General features: G+C 56.1%; 1 protein-coding gene and 2 long non-coding RNA genes across 3 annotated transcripts; 1 reads left to right on the top strand and 2 right to left on the bottom strand.

Moving 5' to 3' along the window:
- Positions 1 to 261: 261 nt before the first annotated feature.
- Positions 262 to 2,029, bottom strand: LOC105611006 (uncharacterized). The gene is made up of 2 exons (XR_001039104.4): positions 1,809 to 2,029; positions 262 to 930 (listed from the first exon to the last, which is right to left on the bottom strand). It is a non-coding gene; the product is annotated as an uncharacterized LOC105611006 (long non-coding RNA).
- A 208-nt stretch (positions 2,030 to 2,237) lies between these two features.
- Positions 2,238 to 7,357, top strand: HOXC10 (homeobox C10). The gene is made up of 2 exons (XM_004006284.5): positions 2,238 to 3,100; positions 6,228 to 7,357. The coding sequence occupies exons 1-2, from the start codon at positions 2,350 to 2,352 to the stop codon at positions 6,503 to 6,505; spliced, it is 1,029 nt and encodes a 342-aa protein (XP_004006333.2). The 5' UTR covers positions 2,238 to 2,349; the 3' UTR covers positions 6,506 to 7,357.
- An 8,746-nt stretch (positions 7,358 to 16,103) lies between these two features.
- Positions 16,104 to 17,122, bottom strand: LOC105614720 (uncharacterized). The gene is made up of 2 exons (XR_003588784.3): positions 16,780 to 17,122; positions 16,104 to 16,348 (listed from the first exon to the last, which is right to left on the bottom strand). It is a non-coding gene; the product is annotated as an uncharacterized LOC105614720 (long non-coding RNA).
- Positions 17,123 to 17,155: the final 33 nt, after the last annotated feature.

Below are 17,155 nucleotides of genomic sequence, written 5' to 3'. Positions count from 1 at the left end.
CAACCCCAGCGGATACCAGCCCGGCCTGGGCAGAGAGGCTCAGGGAATGATGTCCCGGCCCCCAGCTTCCAACACTGAGAGAAAGACCAGGAAAAGCCTGAGGTGGTCAAGCGGCCCCTGGGTGTGGGGACAGGGCCCAGCAGACCCCCAAAATGGGGAGCAAGGGCAAGGGACTGGGACATCAAACTCCAGGGACAGGCACACCAGGCAGGAAAATAAAGGAGACGTGAAAGAGGGGGGAGGGAACCCCCCAAAGCCATATAATTCTCAATTGCTTTGGTCTTTAATTTCATCGCCCCATAAATGAGGAAATATCAGTTCCCATACTAAATTTTTATCCTCGGCTGATAAATATGACGGGGAATTTTCGTTGGGTCCTCGTAAAAGCGAACAGTTTCGATCAAACTGGTGGGGAAAGACTTATGCAGATAATACAAACAGAGTGGCTATAAAGTCTCCGCGTTTCCCGCGGGGTGGGTGGTGGGACAAATGGCTCCCTGGATTGACTGCCGCCCCGGCCGGCCAAGTCTCATCTGGGGCCTAAACAGGCTAACCTTGCCCGGGCCAACTCCCTGTACCGAGTCCACTGCGACCCCTGCAAATGAAAACACGAAAGCATTTTAAATCTCCCTTGGCATTACAAACATTTTCTTCCAGTTTTTCCTGGGGTTCAGGAACCCCTGAGCCTTCTCTCTCGCCCTCTGGATGCAAGAAATCGCGGATTTCTTTCCGAAGTCGTCTTCTAGCAGCCGCCGCCGGCTTGGGCCTCCCTAGAAGCGATCCAGTCTCCTCAGTCCACGCCAGGGCGCCCGGGGCTCAGGTCCCTTTCCCGGCCCGGCTCCAGTCCTTTGGAAAATCGAAACCCGAGGCTCGGCACCGGGGGAAATGTGAGGCCACCGGAAAGACAAAATATTCTCCAGATTCCGTTTCCTGAGGAAGGGGTAGAGAGTTTAGTTCGCTTTGGGAGAAAGGCTATGAAGAAACGGAAAGAACTATTTGAAACATACCTTGTCTCTTATGTCTCGCTTCCCCTTATTACAAAAAATAAAAATAAAAAAATAAAATAACAATTACAAAAATAGTCTCGTTCTGCTCCATTCAAAAATGCCCCCAGCTCCTTGGCTCCGTAAAGGATACTTCTCTAGGTCGGGTTTCGTCGCCTCTGTTTTCCCGTTTCCCGGTTGATACGTGACTCCCCCCCAAGCCGCTCGAGGCGGCCCCGAGGGTTCCCTCTTTATCTCTGGGAATATTCCCTGTTTTCATGGGGGGCAAGGTCAACTGGAAAGCGAGGGCCGGTAGGGCTCGGAGCAAAACAGCCGAACCAGCTCCAAGGCCAAAGCCTTGCAGCCCCTGAGTTGATAACCCCGGAGCCGCCCACCCAGCCAGGCCCAGGCCGCACTCCCCGGTTGGGGTGCCGGCGCTTTGGGTTGCCGGCTTCTTCCTCCCGCGACCCCTAAACCCCTTCGGAACCTCCCTCGCCCACGCAGCCCTAAAGCCGTCTTGACCCCTCCCTGGCCTGGCCCAGACACTGGGAACTCCCCGTCAATCCCCGCAGGGAACTGGCGACTCAACCAACTTCCATGACAGGCGGTCCCGAGCTGAACTCCTAAGCCCCAAGGAAGGAGCTCGACGAAGGAGGACGCAGGAGAGGAGAAACTTTAGTTCTGTTCGGGAGTCCTTAACTTTTTCTCTCCCTTTTTCTGCCCACAGGAGCCCTCCCCCAAACCTCACCCCACTCCCATCCCAAGGGAAGAAGTGGGGGCGGGGGCCAAGGCGAGGAAAAGAGGTGAGGAGAGGGGAAGAAGTACCTGAATCGTGTCTTGACCTTTTAATTTGAATTTGACTGTTTTGAGCCCTGAGTTGCCTCGCTCTCACTCTCTCTCGCATTTCCCCCCACCTTCTCCCGCCCCCCTCTCCCCAGGAGTTACAGGCTGGTTCCCGGGTAAGCTAACCCCATTCTCCCTAGAACCCCCGCACCCCCCTCTACCTCCCTCCTGCCCCCGTCGCCCCGGGGGCCCTTCCTTTGTTCGCGGGGAAGGGCTCCGGCGCCCCTACCCCGAGGCGGCTGCTAGGTGGCGCTGTTACTCCATGCTGCGCACTCCGCTTGCCGACAACTTGACCCCGCTGACGTCACGGCCGTCTGAATCATCAAGGCCATTTTCAAATCCCATTGGTCTAGCCGTCACATGGTGAGGCTCGAATGCGCGGATAATTATGGAGCTGATATTTCCCCCCCTCCCCTTCTTTTCCCTCCCGCCCCTTCAACCGCCCCCCCTCCCGGATGGGGAAAAAAAAAGATGTCAGCTCCTCCGCTGTAGTATTGCTCCTTAAAAACCCCTCTCTCTGAAAATGACATGCCCTCGCAATGTAACTCCGAACTCATACGCGGAGCCCTTGGCTGCGCCGGGCGGAGGAGAGCGCTATAGCCGGAGCGCAGGCATGTATATGCAATCTGGGAGTGACTTCAACTGCGGGGTGATGAGGGGCTGCGGGCTCGCGCCCTCGCTCTCCAAGAGGGACGAGGGCAACAGCCCCAACCTCGCCCTCAACACCTACCCGTCCTACCTCTCGCAGCTGGACTCCTGGGGCGACCCCAAAGCCGCCTACCGCCTGGAACAACCTGTTGGCAGGCCGCTGTCCTCCTGCTCTTACCCACCTAGTGTCAAGGAGGAGAATGTCTGCTGCATGTACAGCGCAGAGAAGCGGGCGAAAAGTGGCCCCGAGGCAGCTCTCTACTCCCACCCTCTGCAGGAGTCCTGCCTCGGGGAGCACGAGGTGCCCGTGCCCAGCTACTATCGCGCCAGCCCGAGCTACTCCGCGCTGGACAAGCCGCCCCACTGTGCCGGGGCCAACGACTTCGAAGCCCCTTTCGAGCAGCGGGCTAGTCTCAACCCGCGCGCCGAACATCTGGAGTCTCCCCAGCTCGGGGGTAAAGTGAGTTTCCCTGAGACCCCCAAGTCCGACAGCCAGACCCCCAGTCCCAATGAGATCAAGACCGAGCAGAACCTGGCAGGCCCCAAAGGCAGCCCCTTGGAGAGCGAAAAGGATCGGGCCAAAACCGCCGACTCCAGCCCAGACACCTCCGATAACGAGGCAAAAGGTAAGGCCGCCTGGGCCGTGGTCCGGCTGGGACGCTCGGGCACTGGGTCTTCGTGGCCCCGGGCGAGGGCAGGGAGAGGGTTGGGCCGAGGAGGCCCTGGACGGTCTTGGGAATGCGACCCCAGCTTGCGACTCGTGTCTGCTGAGCGCTAGGCTGGTGGCGCGTCACTTGGCTGGGGAAGGTAAGCGGCGAAGTGGAGGTGCAAGGCCGGCAGCGGCGGTGGGCGCCGAAACCGGGGTGGTGCACACCGCGGGCAGCCTGCGGGCGCCTTGTGCTGCCCAAGGCGGGTGACCGCGCCTGGGTGTGTGCTGCCTTTGGTTTGCTTGCTCTACGTTGTTGTGTTGGGGGGCTGATATCCCCCCTCAGGTCAGAAGCTTGCAAAAAAGCTTAAAATGGCGATCTTGGGCCAGAGACTAAGGGAAGCTTGGGAGAAGGGGGATTTCGCTTTACTGCGTTTTCCCAGTTGAAAATGTTTCCTGCGAAGCGCGATTTGTTGTTTGTGGATCTGATTCCTGCGTGTGGTTTGGGCTCCTGCGGTTTTTGGCTCGGCCGGGGGCCTCGGGCAGCAGGGCTGGGGCCGGAAGAGGTGGAGGTGAAGGGCTGCCCGCTGCGTCCCTCCCTCCCCCAGACGCCTAGGCCGCCTATAGCGTTGGAACAGGGCATTTGGAATGTTAAGTTTTTTGTCTTCCCTTTGAAATTTTTTTTCTTTTCCTTTTTTTCTAGTTGCATTTTTTAAAATGTAGTTTTCCCATTGGTTTCCAAAAGCAGCCTACAAATGAGTGGTTGGGAAATTGTGTGCATAGTAAGCTGTTTCCTCCTGCAAGGGAGTGTGGCTTTAGTTGGATTTCATTGTGATTTTGGTTGGTGAGGGAAAGCCTAGGTAGAGTTCAAGCTCAGAGTTCAAGATTCATTTCTGCTGAAGGAGCTGAGGGCCTTCAGGACCCTTCTCTGACACCTGGAGAAAATGTAAAGGAAAAGGGAGCAGTGGAGGGAGGCTGAGGGGGTTTTCCATGAAAAGTTGGAGCAAAAAGCATCAGAAAAGGCCCAACTGGCAGAGGAGGTGGGGGCGGATAAACTGCTCCCCATGGCACTGACTGCTGGAGGCTGTGTGTAAGAAAGGCTTTTTGGGTGCAGAGGCAGATGAAATAGTGAGAACTGAGCAGACTGAGGGCGGCCTGGGTCTTGTGGCGCTTTGTATATGGATGCGGTGCACACGCATCCCTGGCAGCGACCTGTGTCACACTCACACACACTCACGCATGCCCTCTCATACATGCACACGCACTCTTTCAGAGGGTGAGGACAGAGCCTCGCCCTCTTGGGTCTCCTCTGCAAATCAAAGGTGGGCCCTGGCAAATCAGCCCATGGAGACCCTGGCCAGAAGATGGGCACCGGTGTGTTCTTGAAGGTGAGGGGGAGAGAGGCACACACACCCGCGAAGCCTTGGTGGTGGCACGTGTGCAGCACAGAAGTTTAATTTTATACCATCTCCCCACACCATGGGCTTGGTTGAGGTACAGATTTAGGATAGGAAAAGCTGCATTCTAGCCCCACCAAAAGCAAAGTCAAGGTTAACAAGCCCACCTCCTAGCTCAAATTGCCCCCATGCCCGATAGACTCTCCTTTCTCTCCTGCCATTCCCCACACCATCTAAACCCTCCAGCCCCAACTAATCCCTCTCTGCCTTCTGCCTGTGCCCTTCTTGCCTCCATCCCCCATTTTGGTACCTCCACCAGGCCAGAGGCAAGCCAGCTTTGGGCCAGACTTCCGCACTTGTAATTTTTCCCCTTCCCCTAAACCCCAGTTTAAAAAATCAATAGCACAGAGTTATATGTGGAGAGCCTTTGAACAATTTGGAAGGAGGCTGCAAGTGCAGAGGTGGGAGCAAAATTAAGGACATTCAAGTGTTTTAAACTAGAGCCTCAAGTTTGCATTTTTCTGGTGCCTCCTGGTTCCCCTAGCGCCCCCACCCCACTCCACATCAAGATAAGATCCAGGAACCTGGCAGTTTCATTGGGCATAGAGGGGGATAGAGCACAGAGGCATCAGCAGAGTCCTTTGCTTGGTGTCCCTCTCGGGTCTCTGGACTCTGGGTTTTCTCCCCGGAAAAGATAGCCAAGGTCCCTTCTGCTGCATGAGGTTCATTTCAGCGAGAATGTGTGCCAGGGGAAGAAGCTATCCATGAGGGAAAGGGAAATAAACAGTATATTTAGAATATCTCCTAATATAAATAGACACACATGTGCATATCCCTGTGTGTGCATATGAGGAGGAATGTGTGTCGCTGCAGAAATGCACATGTGTATGCACACATGCAGATCTGCATAGACGAGGCAGGAGATTTTCAGGAGGCTGCATTTCCTCAGGATCTCTCTCCCTTGACCTTAGGTCTCTGGCTAGGGCAGTTGTCTGAGGACCCCTCAGCATGCCCCAGAGCTGTTGCTCCTGACCTCTGCTGCCTGCACAAGCTCCCTGCCTCAGGTACTCCTGGGGAAAATAGCCAGGAGAGGAAAGGCTGGCTATGGGAGATCCAGTGGGGGCAGAGCCGCTCTGTGTCACTTGGGGTGGGAGTCAGGGCTGGGGGTCTGACTCTGAATTCAGAGACGGCTGCAATGGCCTCTGGCTGCAGAGACTGGGGCAACCTCCCTGCCCTGAGTTGAAAGGGGCCAAAGCTCTCCGGGAATTGCTCAGGGCAGCGGGGTGGCCTCTGTTACCCAGTCTGAGGCCTGGAAAACACCTTTCCTTCTGGTTGGGTTTTTTTTCCCAGAGCTGGAAGGGAACAGAGAGGAGGGAGGGTCTGGTGGGGCTTAGAGAGCCCACCAGGGTCAGCAAGCTGAGAGAGAGCGGGAGTACTCAGAACCTGCTAAGTCAAGGTGGACTGGGGTGATTTAAATTTAATAGACACGTTGGAGGCAAGTACCTTCTGTCTTTCTTCACTGTAAGTTTAGACCCCAGAGAAATTCTAAAAGCCCTGAACCCAAGAGGACCCCACCAGCCAGGCCTGTGGGGCGAGAGCAGCTCCCCTGGGCTCCGTCAGCCACCCCCACAGCAAGCTGGCTGAGGCTGCAGTGCTGCGAGGGTTTGCCTCTTCCAGGGATACTTATGTAAATAATGTTATTTTTAACAGAGGAGATAAAGGCAGAAAACACCACAGGAAATTGGCTGACAGCAAAGAGCGGAAGGAAGAAGAGGTGCCCCTATACTAAACACCAGACGCTGGAATTGGAGAAAGAATTTCTGTTCAATATGTATTTGACGCGAGAGCGCCGCCTGGAGATTAGCAAGACCATTAACCTTACAGACAGACAAGTCAAAATCTGGTTTCAAAATCGCAGAATGAAACTCAAGAAAATGAACCGAGAGAATCGGATCCGGGAACTGACCTCCAATTTTAATTTCACCTGAGCTCGGGGGGCCACCCCTCCCCCTCCCTTCTCTCCCCCCCACCTTCCTTTCCCCGCCCCTCCTCCCTTTGTGCCTGGTGGTATATTTTTTTTTCCTCCCTGAGTATAAATGCAACACGCCTGCAAAAAAGGCAAAGACCTCAGACTCTCCTTCCAAGGGACCTATGGTTCGTGCTCCGAAGATGCGTCCACCTAAAGCATGAGAAATGGGGTGCTGGGGTGTGGGGTGTGGTGTGCCCACATAGATGAGGGTGGGAGTGTGGCTGGTGTGTGTGTCAACCCCTCACTCATGCACGCACTCACACATAGCATCCTGTTCTCCAGGCAAAGTTAAGGTCGAATCCACCCGATTATAGGGGGGAAAAAAATCAACCAGAGAAGGTCTGTAATCTCACAGAGCACAGTCAGAATCAGAATCGCTTCTTCCTTGCTGCATTTCCTCCTTAGAATAATAGACGTTTTGGAAAGTTCAGCTAGTGTTTGTGTGTTTGTTGTAGCGTCCAGCGCCTCTGCCAAACCCTCTCTGTGTCTTTACCTCCCAGTCGCTCTGAGAATCTGCTTGAAGTCTCGTATTTGTACTGCTTTCTGCTTTTCTCCCATCCTCCCAGCACCTCTACATCCTCCATCCACTGCCATCTCAGAAATTCCATTCAGAGGAACAAAAAACAGTTTTTAAATTAAAAATAGAACATAGAGAAGCAAAGACAGAATGCCCCTCCCCCAAATATTACCCTGTCCCTGTCTGGGAGTTGTGTTATTTAAAGATATTCTGTATGTTGTATCTTTTGCATGTAGCTTCCTTAATGGAGAAAAAAAAAAATCCTAATAAATTTCCAGAATCGTAATCCTCAAATGGGTGGTTTTTTTGTTTTTTAGTATTTTTTTTTTTTTAGCGACACCCTCCCCCCAAAGAGGCTGAGTGTGTGGATGTGTGTGTTTTGTGTTCGACTCATCTCCTAGAGCCTTTCTAGAACGTCTCTTGGCGGGTTTAATGTAAGTGAGAGACCATAACGTTGATTTAAATATTATCCAGGTGACCACAATAAGTCAAGGTCATAAAACAGTAATGTCAGGACGGTCTTGGTGCGCGCGAGAGGTGGATTTTATGATCTGCAAATATAATGTGGTGCTGCAGTAAAAGATGCATTTAAAGGTGACTGGAGGAGGGAAAGAGGCAGAAAGCAAACTGCAATCTTGAGGAGCAGACGGATCCCATTGCCTGGGGTGCTGGGCCAGGCGCACCCCACTGCTGCTGGGGGGAACCCCAAGAGCCCCCCACCTATCCAAGGAGAGGAATAAACTTAACCGCCGGAGGGGGATGAGGAGCTGAGCCCCCCCCCCCCTCTCGACAGCAGCAGCAGAAGCGCGGGCAGTGGCAGGAGGAGGAGGCAGCGACAAGGTAAGAGAAGCGGTTTCTTGTTCTTCTCTTGGCGGCGGAGTGGGGACTAGCGGCGTCCCCAGGTGCCCAGCGCGCGTTGGGCAGAGCAGGGTGGAAGGTGTTCTGGGCATCTTTGCTTGCTGGGAGCCCAGGCTTGCCCTGTGGCGGCTCGAAGCGGAGGGCAGTGGCCACAAGCTCCCCTTCCCTGACCCATTGGCTTGGGGTTCGGCAATGAAAGGAGTAAATTGGTGGGTTTTGGCTTCTTTCTTTACTCGGTCACTCAGGGTCGCCTGGAGCTCGACACATGGGTCTTGATGTAGCTCAGTCTGGTCGTCTGCTGGGGGGAGGCAGAAGGAGGATGGGCTGGTGAGGGTTGGAGCTTGAAGCTTAGGTTCTCCTGCTTTCTGCTGGTTTAGATGTGAGCCTTAGCTAGGCTCTCAGTCCCCACTCGCTCTGGCTGTGGGGTTTTGCCAGGCAAGTGGCCTGATTGGAAGAGGCTTTGGAGTGGTTCGGACACACACGGACGAAGAGAAGCCAGAGTTCAGCTGAGAGACGGAGAGGATCAGAGGAAACCTAGGAGGAGAGCACAGGAGAGCCAGAAGGGCAAGACAGGGGACCCAGCCCGAGAGTGGAAGGACACTCCAGCCTCCCCCAGGGCCAGGGCCAGAGGCAGGGGATAGCCCCACTGCGGTGCTGGGGGCGGGGCGGGGGTTTGGCGGCTTGAGGTCCCATTCACCAGGGTCTCCCTGAGCGATTGCTTAGACCAGAAGCTGATGAGGCAGTCAGACCCCCTGCCCACCCAGCCACCCAAAGTCTACCCTCTAGTCCTTAGGGAGGTTGTGGGGGCGGAAAGGGGGACGGGGCTGAATTTCTTCCTTCCCCAACCCCCTTCCCTTCTCCTCCCGATAGATGCAAAGCTGAATCTCCCGCCCTGCTCGCTCAGCTGATCTGTGGCTTAGGTAGTTTCATGTTGTTGGGATTGAGTTTTGAACTCGGCAACAAGAAACTGCCTGAGTTACATCAGTCGGTTATCGTCGAGGGCCCCAACCCACCTATCCCGCCCCTACCCTCCCCAGTGGGACTGCTCCCTAGGCCCCCTCCTAGACAGGGCGAAATGCGTACAGACCAAGGAGGGCAAGCTGTGAGTGGAGCCACACAACAAGTCTGGAGAACCCCAGTTTATCCCGTCCACTCAGCCTGTCCCAATCCCATGCTTGAGGAAGAGGAGTTTTTCCTGCAGCTATTGTTTCCTGGGCCCAGCTGATGGAGACAGACAAAGGAGGTCTAACCAATTCCAAGGAAATTCAGGAATTTGAGTAAGAGGTGGCCTGGCGGGCCAGCTCAGCTGGGTAGCAGGGTGGGGCAGGATGATTAGAAGAGGGAAGACCACAGAAATAGAAAGGAGTCTTTGAAGGGTTAGCTTTTCCCACTTGCCACCCCCAAGGAAAAAAAATCTGCCTCCAGTCGACTGGGGCTGCAGCTTCTTAGAAAAGTGGGGTGCGTGGGGGGTCCCAGGAGCTGGGGAACTCTGAGCGCCAGCTCAGCCATCTCCTCTTCCTCTTGTATAGCCCCATCCCCAGGAGAAGGGCATATTTAGGGTGTTAGTAGGCTAGAAGAAAATCATCAAGTCCAAGTAGAAACCCCCCACACACACCCTACTGGGAAACATCAGGGCAAGAATCTGGCTCTGGTCTCTTTCTAGCTGTCTGTTGCCTGTAGGCCTTGGTCTGTTGTGTCTGTGCCTGTCAGGCAGCTGCTTGTCTTTGCACTGTGTGGAAAGGTCTGGGTGAACGGAGGCTGCCAGCGCCCACCATTATCATATTGTTGGAGAGGTTGTTGGCTGATGCCAGGGAGGAGGGGAGGACCTGGAGTAAAGGGGCATTGAGCAGTGTGCAACTTTGCAAAGCTTCTTCCCCTCCTTGTCCCCTCTGGTTCCTCAGTTCTGGTCCTGGTTGCTAGAGAGAGGGCTCTCCAAACAGGTTTCTCTGCCTGCAGAGAAAAATGGGGAGGGTCACGGAAAATGGAGAGGTACACCCCTGCTCCAAACTGGGAAAGAGAAAGTCAAAAGGCAAAGGACAGGTTCTTGGTTCTCTTACTTTGGAATTATTATGATTATTAAAACATTAGAAACTTTCAGACAGGGAAACAAAGTCATGTCCCTGTAACACAGTATATCCATGAAGTTTATTCACGCAGTTGTCTGCTGGGGGATATATTGAACCTTGCATGCGTGTGGGTCTCTATTTCTATATCTCTGCCTCCTCCAGGCTTTCCCAGATCCCCTGTATATATTTTTGTGCATACTCATGTATTTTTCTCTCTCTCTTATACAAAGAGATCCCATGGAGATTAGAGGAGAGAATAGTAATAGAGCCTCCCTTCTCCCCAGCTGAAATTGTCAGTCTGTCTTTCTGTCTGTCCCCCAGCCCTTTGTAAGGGGGAAAAAAAAAATCTCTTCCCTTGGAAGGAAGTGCTCAAATCGCCCTATGGCTCCCAGGGAAATGGGGAAGTTTTCAGAGAGGAAGGCCAGCTGGTGCGAGGCAGGCAAGGGCTTCCCTGGTTTGGGAGCCCTTGGCAGTCTCTGAGTTTTCAGGCTGTCAGAAGCCGGGGGCCAGCTGGAGTGAAGGGAGTCCCAGGCAGGGGCGGGGTGTTCAGGAGTGCCTGGCTTTGAGACAGTGTCCCTGATGGGCCGAAATTTACCAATGAACGACTTCTGTGCTTTGGGTCTCTCAGCCCCAATTTCCATTTCAGAGCTGGTGGGCTTATAGGGGGGTGGCCACAGAGCCATGGGTCTGGGTGTCCCCCCCCAATATCCTGGGGAGTGGGGTGCATTCTCACAGGGCCAAGGTGAGGGCCAGTCTGGTGGCCAGGGTCCACCGCGGGGCCCTGGGGCCGTGGATCATGGCTAAGGCGATGGTGATTATTTATTCGCTTCGCTGGAGGGGAGTCTTCAAAAGAAACAGCGTGAAGAGGAGGGAAAAAATTATCTCTCTCGTCTGTGGATATTAAGATGGATTTTTATTTCTTAAAGGACCCTCCCCGCCGAGAGCGCATAAGCGTAAACTTAATATATGCTCTGCAGCCCAACTCCAGAAATCGCAATAAAAGTTAAAACCTCCCCTACTGGTTTTTTTTAATTATGATATGGGAAAGAGGAGCAGGATTTATAGAGCTGAACTCTAGGCGTGTAAGTGTTTAAGACTTGCGGGAGAAGGAGGAAGAGGCAAGAGCTTGCCAAGGAGAGCCTTGGTCTCTGAGATCTCTCGCCGGCTGCGGGGGGCTCCGGCTTAGGCGGCGGATCATCTGTGGCCTCCCTGGGACCTCGGCTCCCGGGCACCCTCCGGCCCGGCCCACCGCCCTGCCTTGGCTGGCTCGGAGATGCGGCCCTTCTTGAGAACAGGTGAAGGGCAGCGGGGCCGGGGAGAAGGGGCTGCGGGTGGGGGCGTCGGGACACTGGGCTTTGTGTGGGTCCCGTGCAGGGGAGGAGGTGTGCAGCCCCGGGCAGGGCCGCGGCCCGAGGGTGGTCAGCGGGCGCCTTGGCTCGGAAGGGTGTCCGGGCCGGGCCCCGAGAACACGGACAAGGTGGATTGTGTGAGGACTTTGGCCGCAGATGGAGCGGAGCCGGCTCCCCGGCGGAGAGGCCAGCGGCGAGGCGGCCAACCGGATGTTGAGTCTGTAGGAAGGACCTTGAGGTCTGCTTGGTGTTTGGGCTGCCGGGGGGCGGCGGCCCAGAGTGTGGAGCGCGCAGCGCGCGGGGCTCGGCGGCCGGCGTGGGCGAGGCAGCAGGCCTGCACACCTCTGCAGCCGCAGGGCCGGGCCCAGGACGCCTGAATTGAGGCCGACCAATGGTCAGAGCGTGAAAAATAAATGCAGTTCAGGGTCTTTCTTTCTTTTCTACATCAGAGGTCTTTTCTTTTTTGTCTCTTTCGGAGATACCTGGATTTGGTCCAGAACAGGTTGCCCGCGGGAGGGCCCCGCGAGCGGCGGCGCGCGAGGGAGGGAGAGAGGGAGGGAGGGCGAGGAAGAGGGAGGGAGGGAAGGAGGGCGGGCAGCGGCGGCTGCGGCGGCCGGGGCTTCCCTCCCCCGGCGGAGGCGGCTGCCCTGCATCTGTGGCCGTGGGGAGCCGAGGAGCAGGTAACGAAGGCGCTTCCCGAGGCGGGACTGGACCAAGCCAGAGGGACCGAGTCTTCTGGGTCTCTGCCGGACGCCCTGGAGGGGAGAGAAGGTAGGGAGATCGGCGCCCTCCCGGCCGGGCAGAGAGGCCTGGGCAATGTTGGACCTGTATTTGATTTCAGACTCACACTCATGTTGTGAGTCTGTCTGCCTCCGGAGATGCGGTTTGCCTGTCTGTCTGTCTGTCCATCTGAGACGTCCTAAACCCTAGGCTGTCCAGCCAAAGGCTGAAAAAAATCGGGAAAAATTCGTCGGAATGTGCACTTTCATTCATTGGATTCTCGGCGACTCAGTGGGGCTGGTGGCTGGGCTCCCAAGTTGGAGGGCGCTTTCCTCTTGCTTTCTGGACGCCAGAACCTCTGGTTCCCTCCGCCATGGGCTGAGTTTCCGGCTCCAGGTTCGCGGGTTGCCCTGAGGTTTGAGGCCAGACAGCTCCTAGTCTGGCAGGGAGGGCGGGGGAAGAGACTAGCGGCTCTGGCTCCTTAATTGTACTTCGGACCCGTATTGTCTCTCCTTTCGCCACCTCCGCTTCCTCAGTCTGGGCTCCAAAGTCACTGCAAATTTCCTTGCGACACATACATCACACAAAGATCAGGTAACCAGGCGCCCAGGACCACGGGGGGCTCCAGGCGGAGAGCACCCCTAGCTCTGGGGCCGCTCCCCCTCCAGCCACTCCCCAGGCTGGGAAACCAGATCGGGTTGGGGGAGCGGAAATAGCCCCGTTTGCTGCGGGGCGCAGGGCAGGGGGCCGGAGGGAATGCAGGCCGTGGCGTTGAGAGGGCCACGTTCACAGGCCCTGGGGGTTTCACTCCTGCTGGGCTTAGCGGCTGGACTCCTGGTGTGTAGGGATCCCGGATACCCACCTGGGGTGGGGGCAAGACGCTGGTCTCCTCGCGGCGGGCCAGGAGAATTCAGTTTCTGCTTCCAGCGCAGGCCTGAGCTAGGAGGAGTTGTGTGTGTGGGTGTGTTTTTCCCAACAAAGAGGGATCAGGAGAGAAAAGGGGGGAAAGGAGTGGGGAACCGAGGAGGGGGCGGGGAGGAGGAGAGGGCAGCGGAGAGGTGAACTGAGCCCATTTCAGGGGGAGAAGGAAAACGAAAGCAAATGGAGCACGCAGGGCCTCCTCCGCGCAGGCGGGTGCTGACGAGCCGGGAGCGGGCGCCCTGCCTGCGGCTGCGGGAATGACCCGCTGGGGGACGGGGAGAAAGCCTGTTTTAAATATAATCCGAACTTGACGGTGTGGATTGAACCGGAGGGAATTTAAATCACTAAAAGGGAGGTGCAGGGCCAGGGGAGGGGATCAGTCTAACCTGTCTTTCTGTCTGTCTGTCCTGCCCACGGTGGTGCTAGCTTGATTGTGATCCCAGCTGTCCAGGTCTGAGGTGATGTAGTCAGGGTGCTCCTCCCCCTGAGGGGGCTCTCCTCTGCCCAGTGCCGTCTTTTGGGGTCAGAAGAGAGCTCTAAGAACCACAGTGAATGCACAGCTGCTAGCTAAAGCTGGAGTCCTCCCATCTCCCAACAGGGACTCCCAGTGGCCTCCAGTCCCTCGGGCTCCCCATCGGTGATAAGGAAAATTGAAGGGAGTGGTGGGGGTGAGAGGGAGTCTGGGAACCTGGCAGGCTTAACTGAACCTGGGAAGACAAACTCCTCCTTCTTGGTGCTCCCACATCCTTGTGCCCTCCAGGTCTGGATTTGGGGAGAGCCCCAGGGTCTGCTTCAGAGCTCTGACCTGCCACCCCACCTCCAAATGCAGAGGATGGGGGTACCATCCACATGTAGTTGTGGAACCCGAGGGACCTCGCCTGGTGGCCTGGTGAACTCAGGAATTCTCAGCCTCTTCCAGCCCCCCTCCCCCAGGCTGCCTCTCTTAGCAAGGCCCAGGCAAAATGGGGCGTTGGTGGGGAGGGGGCTATGGGTGAGGCCTGCTTCCAGATCCACAGCTGTGTCTGTGCCTGAGTGGGGAGGGTCTGAGTTCATGCTCTGAAACGAAGGCGACAACCTCCCCTCAGTCTCACAGGGAATTTGATGGCAGCAGAGAGCGTGGGCCTGGTGATCCTGGCTGCCCCACTGCTGCTGCCTCTGCCGGGTGGGCAGGCTGCTCAAGAGTTGAAAAGAAGGTGGTGGCCAAGCTGGGTAGGAGAGAAAGGGGCATCTGTTTACAGCCACTGTGTCTGGGGGGGCTTTCCCAAATAGTAGAAGCCCATAGGAGAGAGGCTTTGGGGGCAGCTTCCTTCTAGGAAGACTGAGGTAGGGACACATGGGCCCTGTCCCCTGGCGAAGACAAAAAGGAGGAGCCGGCGGGCTTGAAACCTTCTCCTTCATCCTGTCTTCTTTGCTCCTTGATTGAGAGCGTGGCTCAGCTCCCAGCTGCCTGGGTAGCTGCCTGGGCCGAGATAGGGTTCTATATCCTAGAGGCCTGGTGTCCCCACCTCAGCAGGTCGCCCGGGAGGGGCAGGAGAGGAGGCCTCTTCCTCCTTTGTGTCCGGACAGAAGTGGCCGCCGCGCCCAGAGCCAGTCCCGCGGCAAAGGCCCCGGCCAGCCAGCGGGTTGCACAATGCCACGGCTGCTCGGCCAGCCAGCCCGCGCCCTGCCCCGTCCTGCCTGCCTGTCGCCGCCCTTCCTCCGACTCTCTCTGCATGCCTTCCTTTCCCTGCTCTTCCCTCTCTTTTCATCCTGCCTCCCCTCTTTTCTGTCTTTCTTCCCTCTTTCTTTTATTCTAATCCGTTTTCTTCTTTCTTTCCCTCCTTCCTTCCTCCCTTCCTCTCTGGGGACCTGGCGCCGTGCTTCAGTCTTGCTGTCGCAGACTGTCTCGGGCTCAGTCTCTCTCAGGCTCTGTCCCCTGATGTCCTCTTGGTCACAGTCTGGCCCCGGGCCCTCTGAACGCTCGGCGGCTCTGCTCAGCATTGCCAGCAGCCACCCAAGAACCAGGCAGGGTCCCCGCCGCCAGGGCTGGGGGGGAGGTGCTGATGGCGCTGGGGATTTGGAGGAAGCCTAGGCAGGGGGACTGTAACCTGCAGTCTTTTCCTTGAACTAGTGAGGGAGAATTTTTGATTGACAGCTAACCCAGCTCCATCAAGGCCAAAGAGATATTCTGTTTCTTGCTGTAATTTGACTTTTCCAAAACCAGTCCAGTCGAGGGGGAGTAGAAGATAATCAGAGCTGAGGGTGAAGAGGCTGAGGCCCCGGGTTGCCTCTCCCCAGCCGGGTAGTTCTCACGTCCCCCCCCATGCGTCGAAATCCCAGCCCCGCTAGACCGAAAAGGAGAGAACCCGAGAAGGGGAGGAGCAGGGACTGGGGTGGGGGCCTGGCAGGCTGGGGTCAGTGCTGCGGGCTGCAGACAGACCCTCCCCCCTCAACTTTCCTCACCCCCCCCTTCTCCCAAACACACACATTGCAGTCTCTGGAACACCTCTCTCTAGCCCTTCTCCTTAGAGGAGACAGGTTGACAGAGATGCAGGAAAAAAGCAGCCTCCGCCCCCTCCCACAACCCCTGGTGTTTGGTCCCCTCCTGAGGACAGGAATGGAAAAGAAGAGCAGACATCTCCAGTCTGAGAAACCTTGTCCTTCTCTGCTGCCTCAGAGCCTGTGTCTTAGCCTCAGCTCCTGCCTGTTTCCCTTGGCGAAAACTGGACTATTCCCTGCTGACCCTGAAATTGCACCCCTCTTTCAAATTCACTCTGCCCTGTGTCTCTGGGGATATCACCTGCTCTTCTCCCCCACCCCCACCAACTTCCTTGCCCCTCTCTTGCACCCACACTGAGAATTTCCTGCTTGCCTTTGCCCACTTTTGCTAAACCACCATGGGACAGTCTGATGGAAAGCATAGGGCTGGGCAATGAACCCCAAATTCAAGGAGGAGGGTAGCAACCAACTTACTGAGGGGGGAGGAATCCAAGTTGTGTCATCTTCCCTGCCATCACACTGCCCCCTCCAGAATTCCTGTGTCTGACTCCAAAGAAATTGCTTTCTCCCATTCCTTCATAGCTTTTTTTCGTTCCAAAAACAGCCTACAATTTTATTTAATGAAAGACACATTTATGAACAATCAAATGATCCTCATAAAAATTTTATTGAAGGACGTAAAAACAAGCTACTTGCCCACGACCGAGGTCGCTCTCTCGCCTTGCCCGCTCTCACCCTGGCTCTCTGCAGACAGAGCCCCGGTAGTGACTTCTTTTTTTGGGGGGAGGGTAGGATGTCTCAGAGATGGAGTTGAGGGCAAAAGAGGGCGAACAGGAAGACGGGACGGGGACACCCCACTGAAGTTGTGTAGATCTCTCCTCCACTTCTTCAGGCTGGCAAAGAAAGATAAAGATACAGACAATAAATTTAAAATAAAGACGTTTGCATATCTGTGCCAAAGCAAAGAGAGGACTTCTGGTGGCAGAGGTGTATAAGGTCCCGAGGTCCTACCCCTCCTACCCTTGGGCCACCTTCCCCAAGCTTCCCCTGCCCCAGATTTGGGGGGCTGAGTTGGCCAGTGGCAGAAGGACGCTCCCCTTTCCCTCCTTCCCTCCCTCCACCCCAGCTTCCCCAGTCCCCTCCCACTCTCCCTCCCTCGCTGCTGCTGCTCCAGAAAGAAATACATACATACACACTATTTAAAAACGCATTTTTAAAAGCCACGTTCCGAACTGACAATCGCTGATCTCGGCTCGCGCAGAGACTGCGGGAGCGTCGGGACCGACAGAGACGGATTACGTCAAGAAATAGTTCCTCCACCTACCTCGGCCGGCCTCTCCGCCCCTGCGGGGCTCCAGCGCCCAGCTCAGCCCCGAGGGTCTGGGAACCCTGGCTTCGGGGACTGGCATTGGCACCCCATTAAGAAATTCTCCCGGGGTGGGGGCGGAGGCCATCTGCTTATGGGTGGACACCGGCAGGGGCTTCTGTGCTGAGATGCGAGTTGTCCTGAGGGGGCGGCGGGTCCTTGGGTCCAGAGTTGCGGACCCCCAGGAAAACGCAGGTCGCGGGGATCAGCAGAGAGAAGGGGGTGGGAGAAGGGGAAAAAAAAAAAAGCCAGGAAAAAAAGCCCCTGCGCATTGATCCGCGCCGTATTTTTGGGTAAATACGATCACGTGGGGGCCAGGGAGCCAATGAGCTGC

Source organism: Ovis aries, chromosome 3, assembly GCF_016772045.2.
Source record: "Ovis aries strain OAR_USU_Benz2616 breed Rambouillet chromosome 3, ARS-UI_Ramb_v3.0, whole genome shotgun sequence".
NCBI classification, from domain to species: domain Eukaryota; kingdom Metazoa; phylum Chordata; class Mammalia; order Artiodactyla; family Bovidae; genus Ovis; species Ovis aries.
This window is presented reverse-complemented; position numbering and strand designations above follow the sequence as displayed.

Bases quoted from the DNA above. Each gene is read 5' to 3' on its own strand.
- HOXC10 (XM_004006284.5), top strand. From the start codon at position 2,350: ATGACATGCCCTCGCAATGTAACTCCGAACTCATACGCGGAGCCCTTG. The intron at 3,101-6,227 runs GTAAGGCCGCCT...TATTTTTAACAG, and splicing joins CTCCGATAACGAGGCAAAAG to AGGAGATAAAGGCAGAAAAC.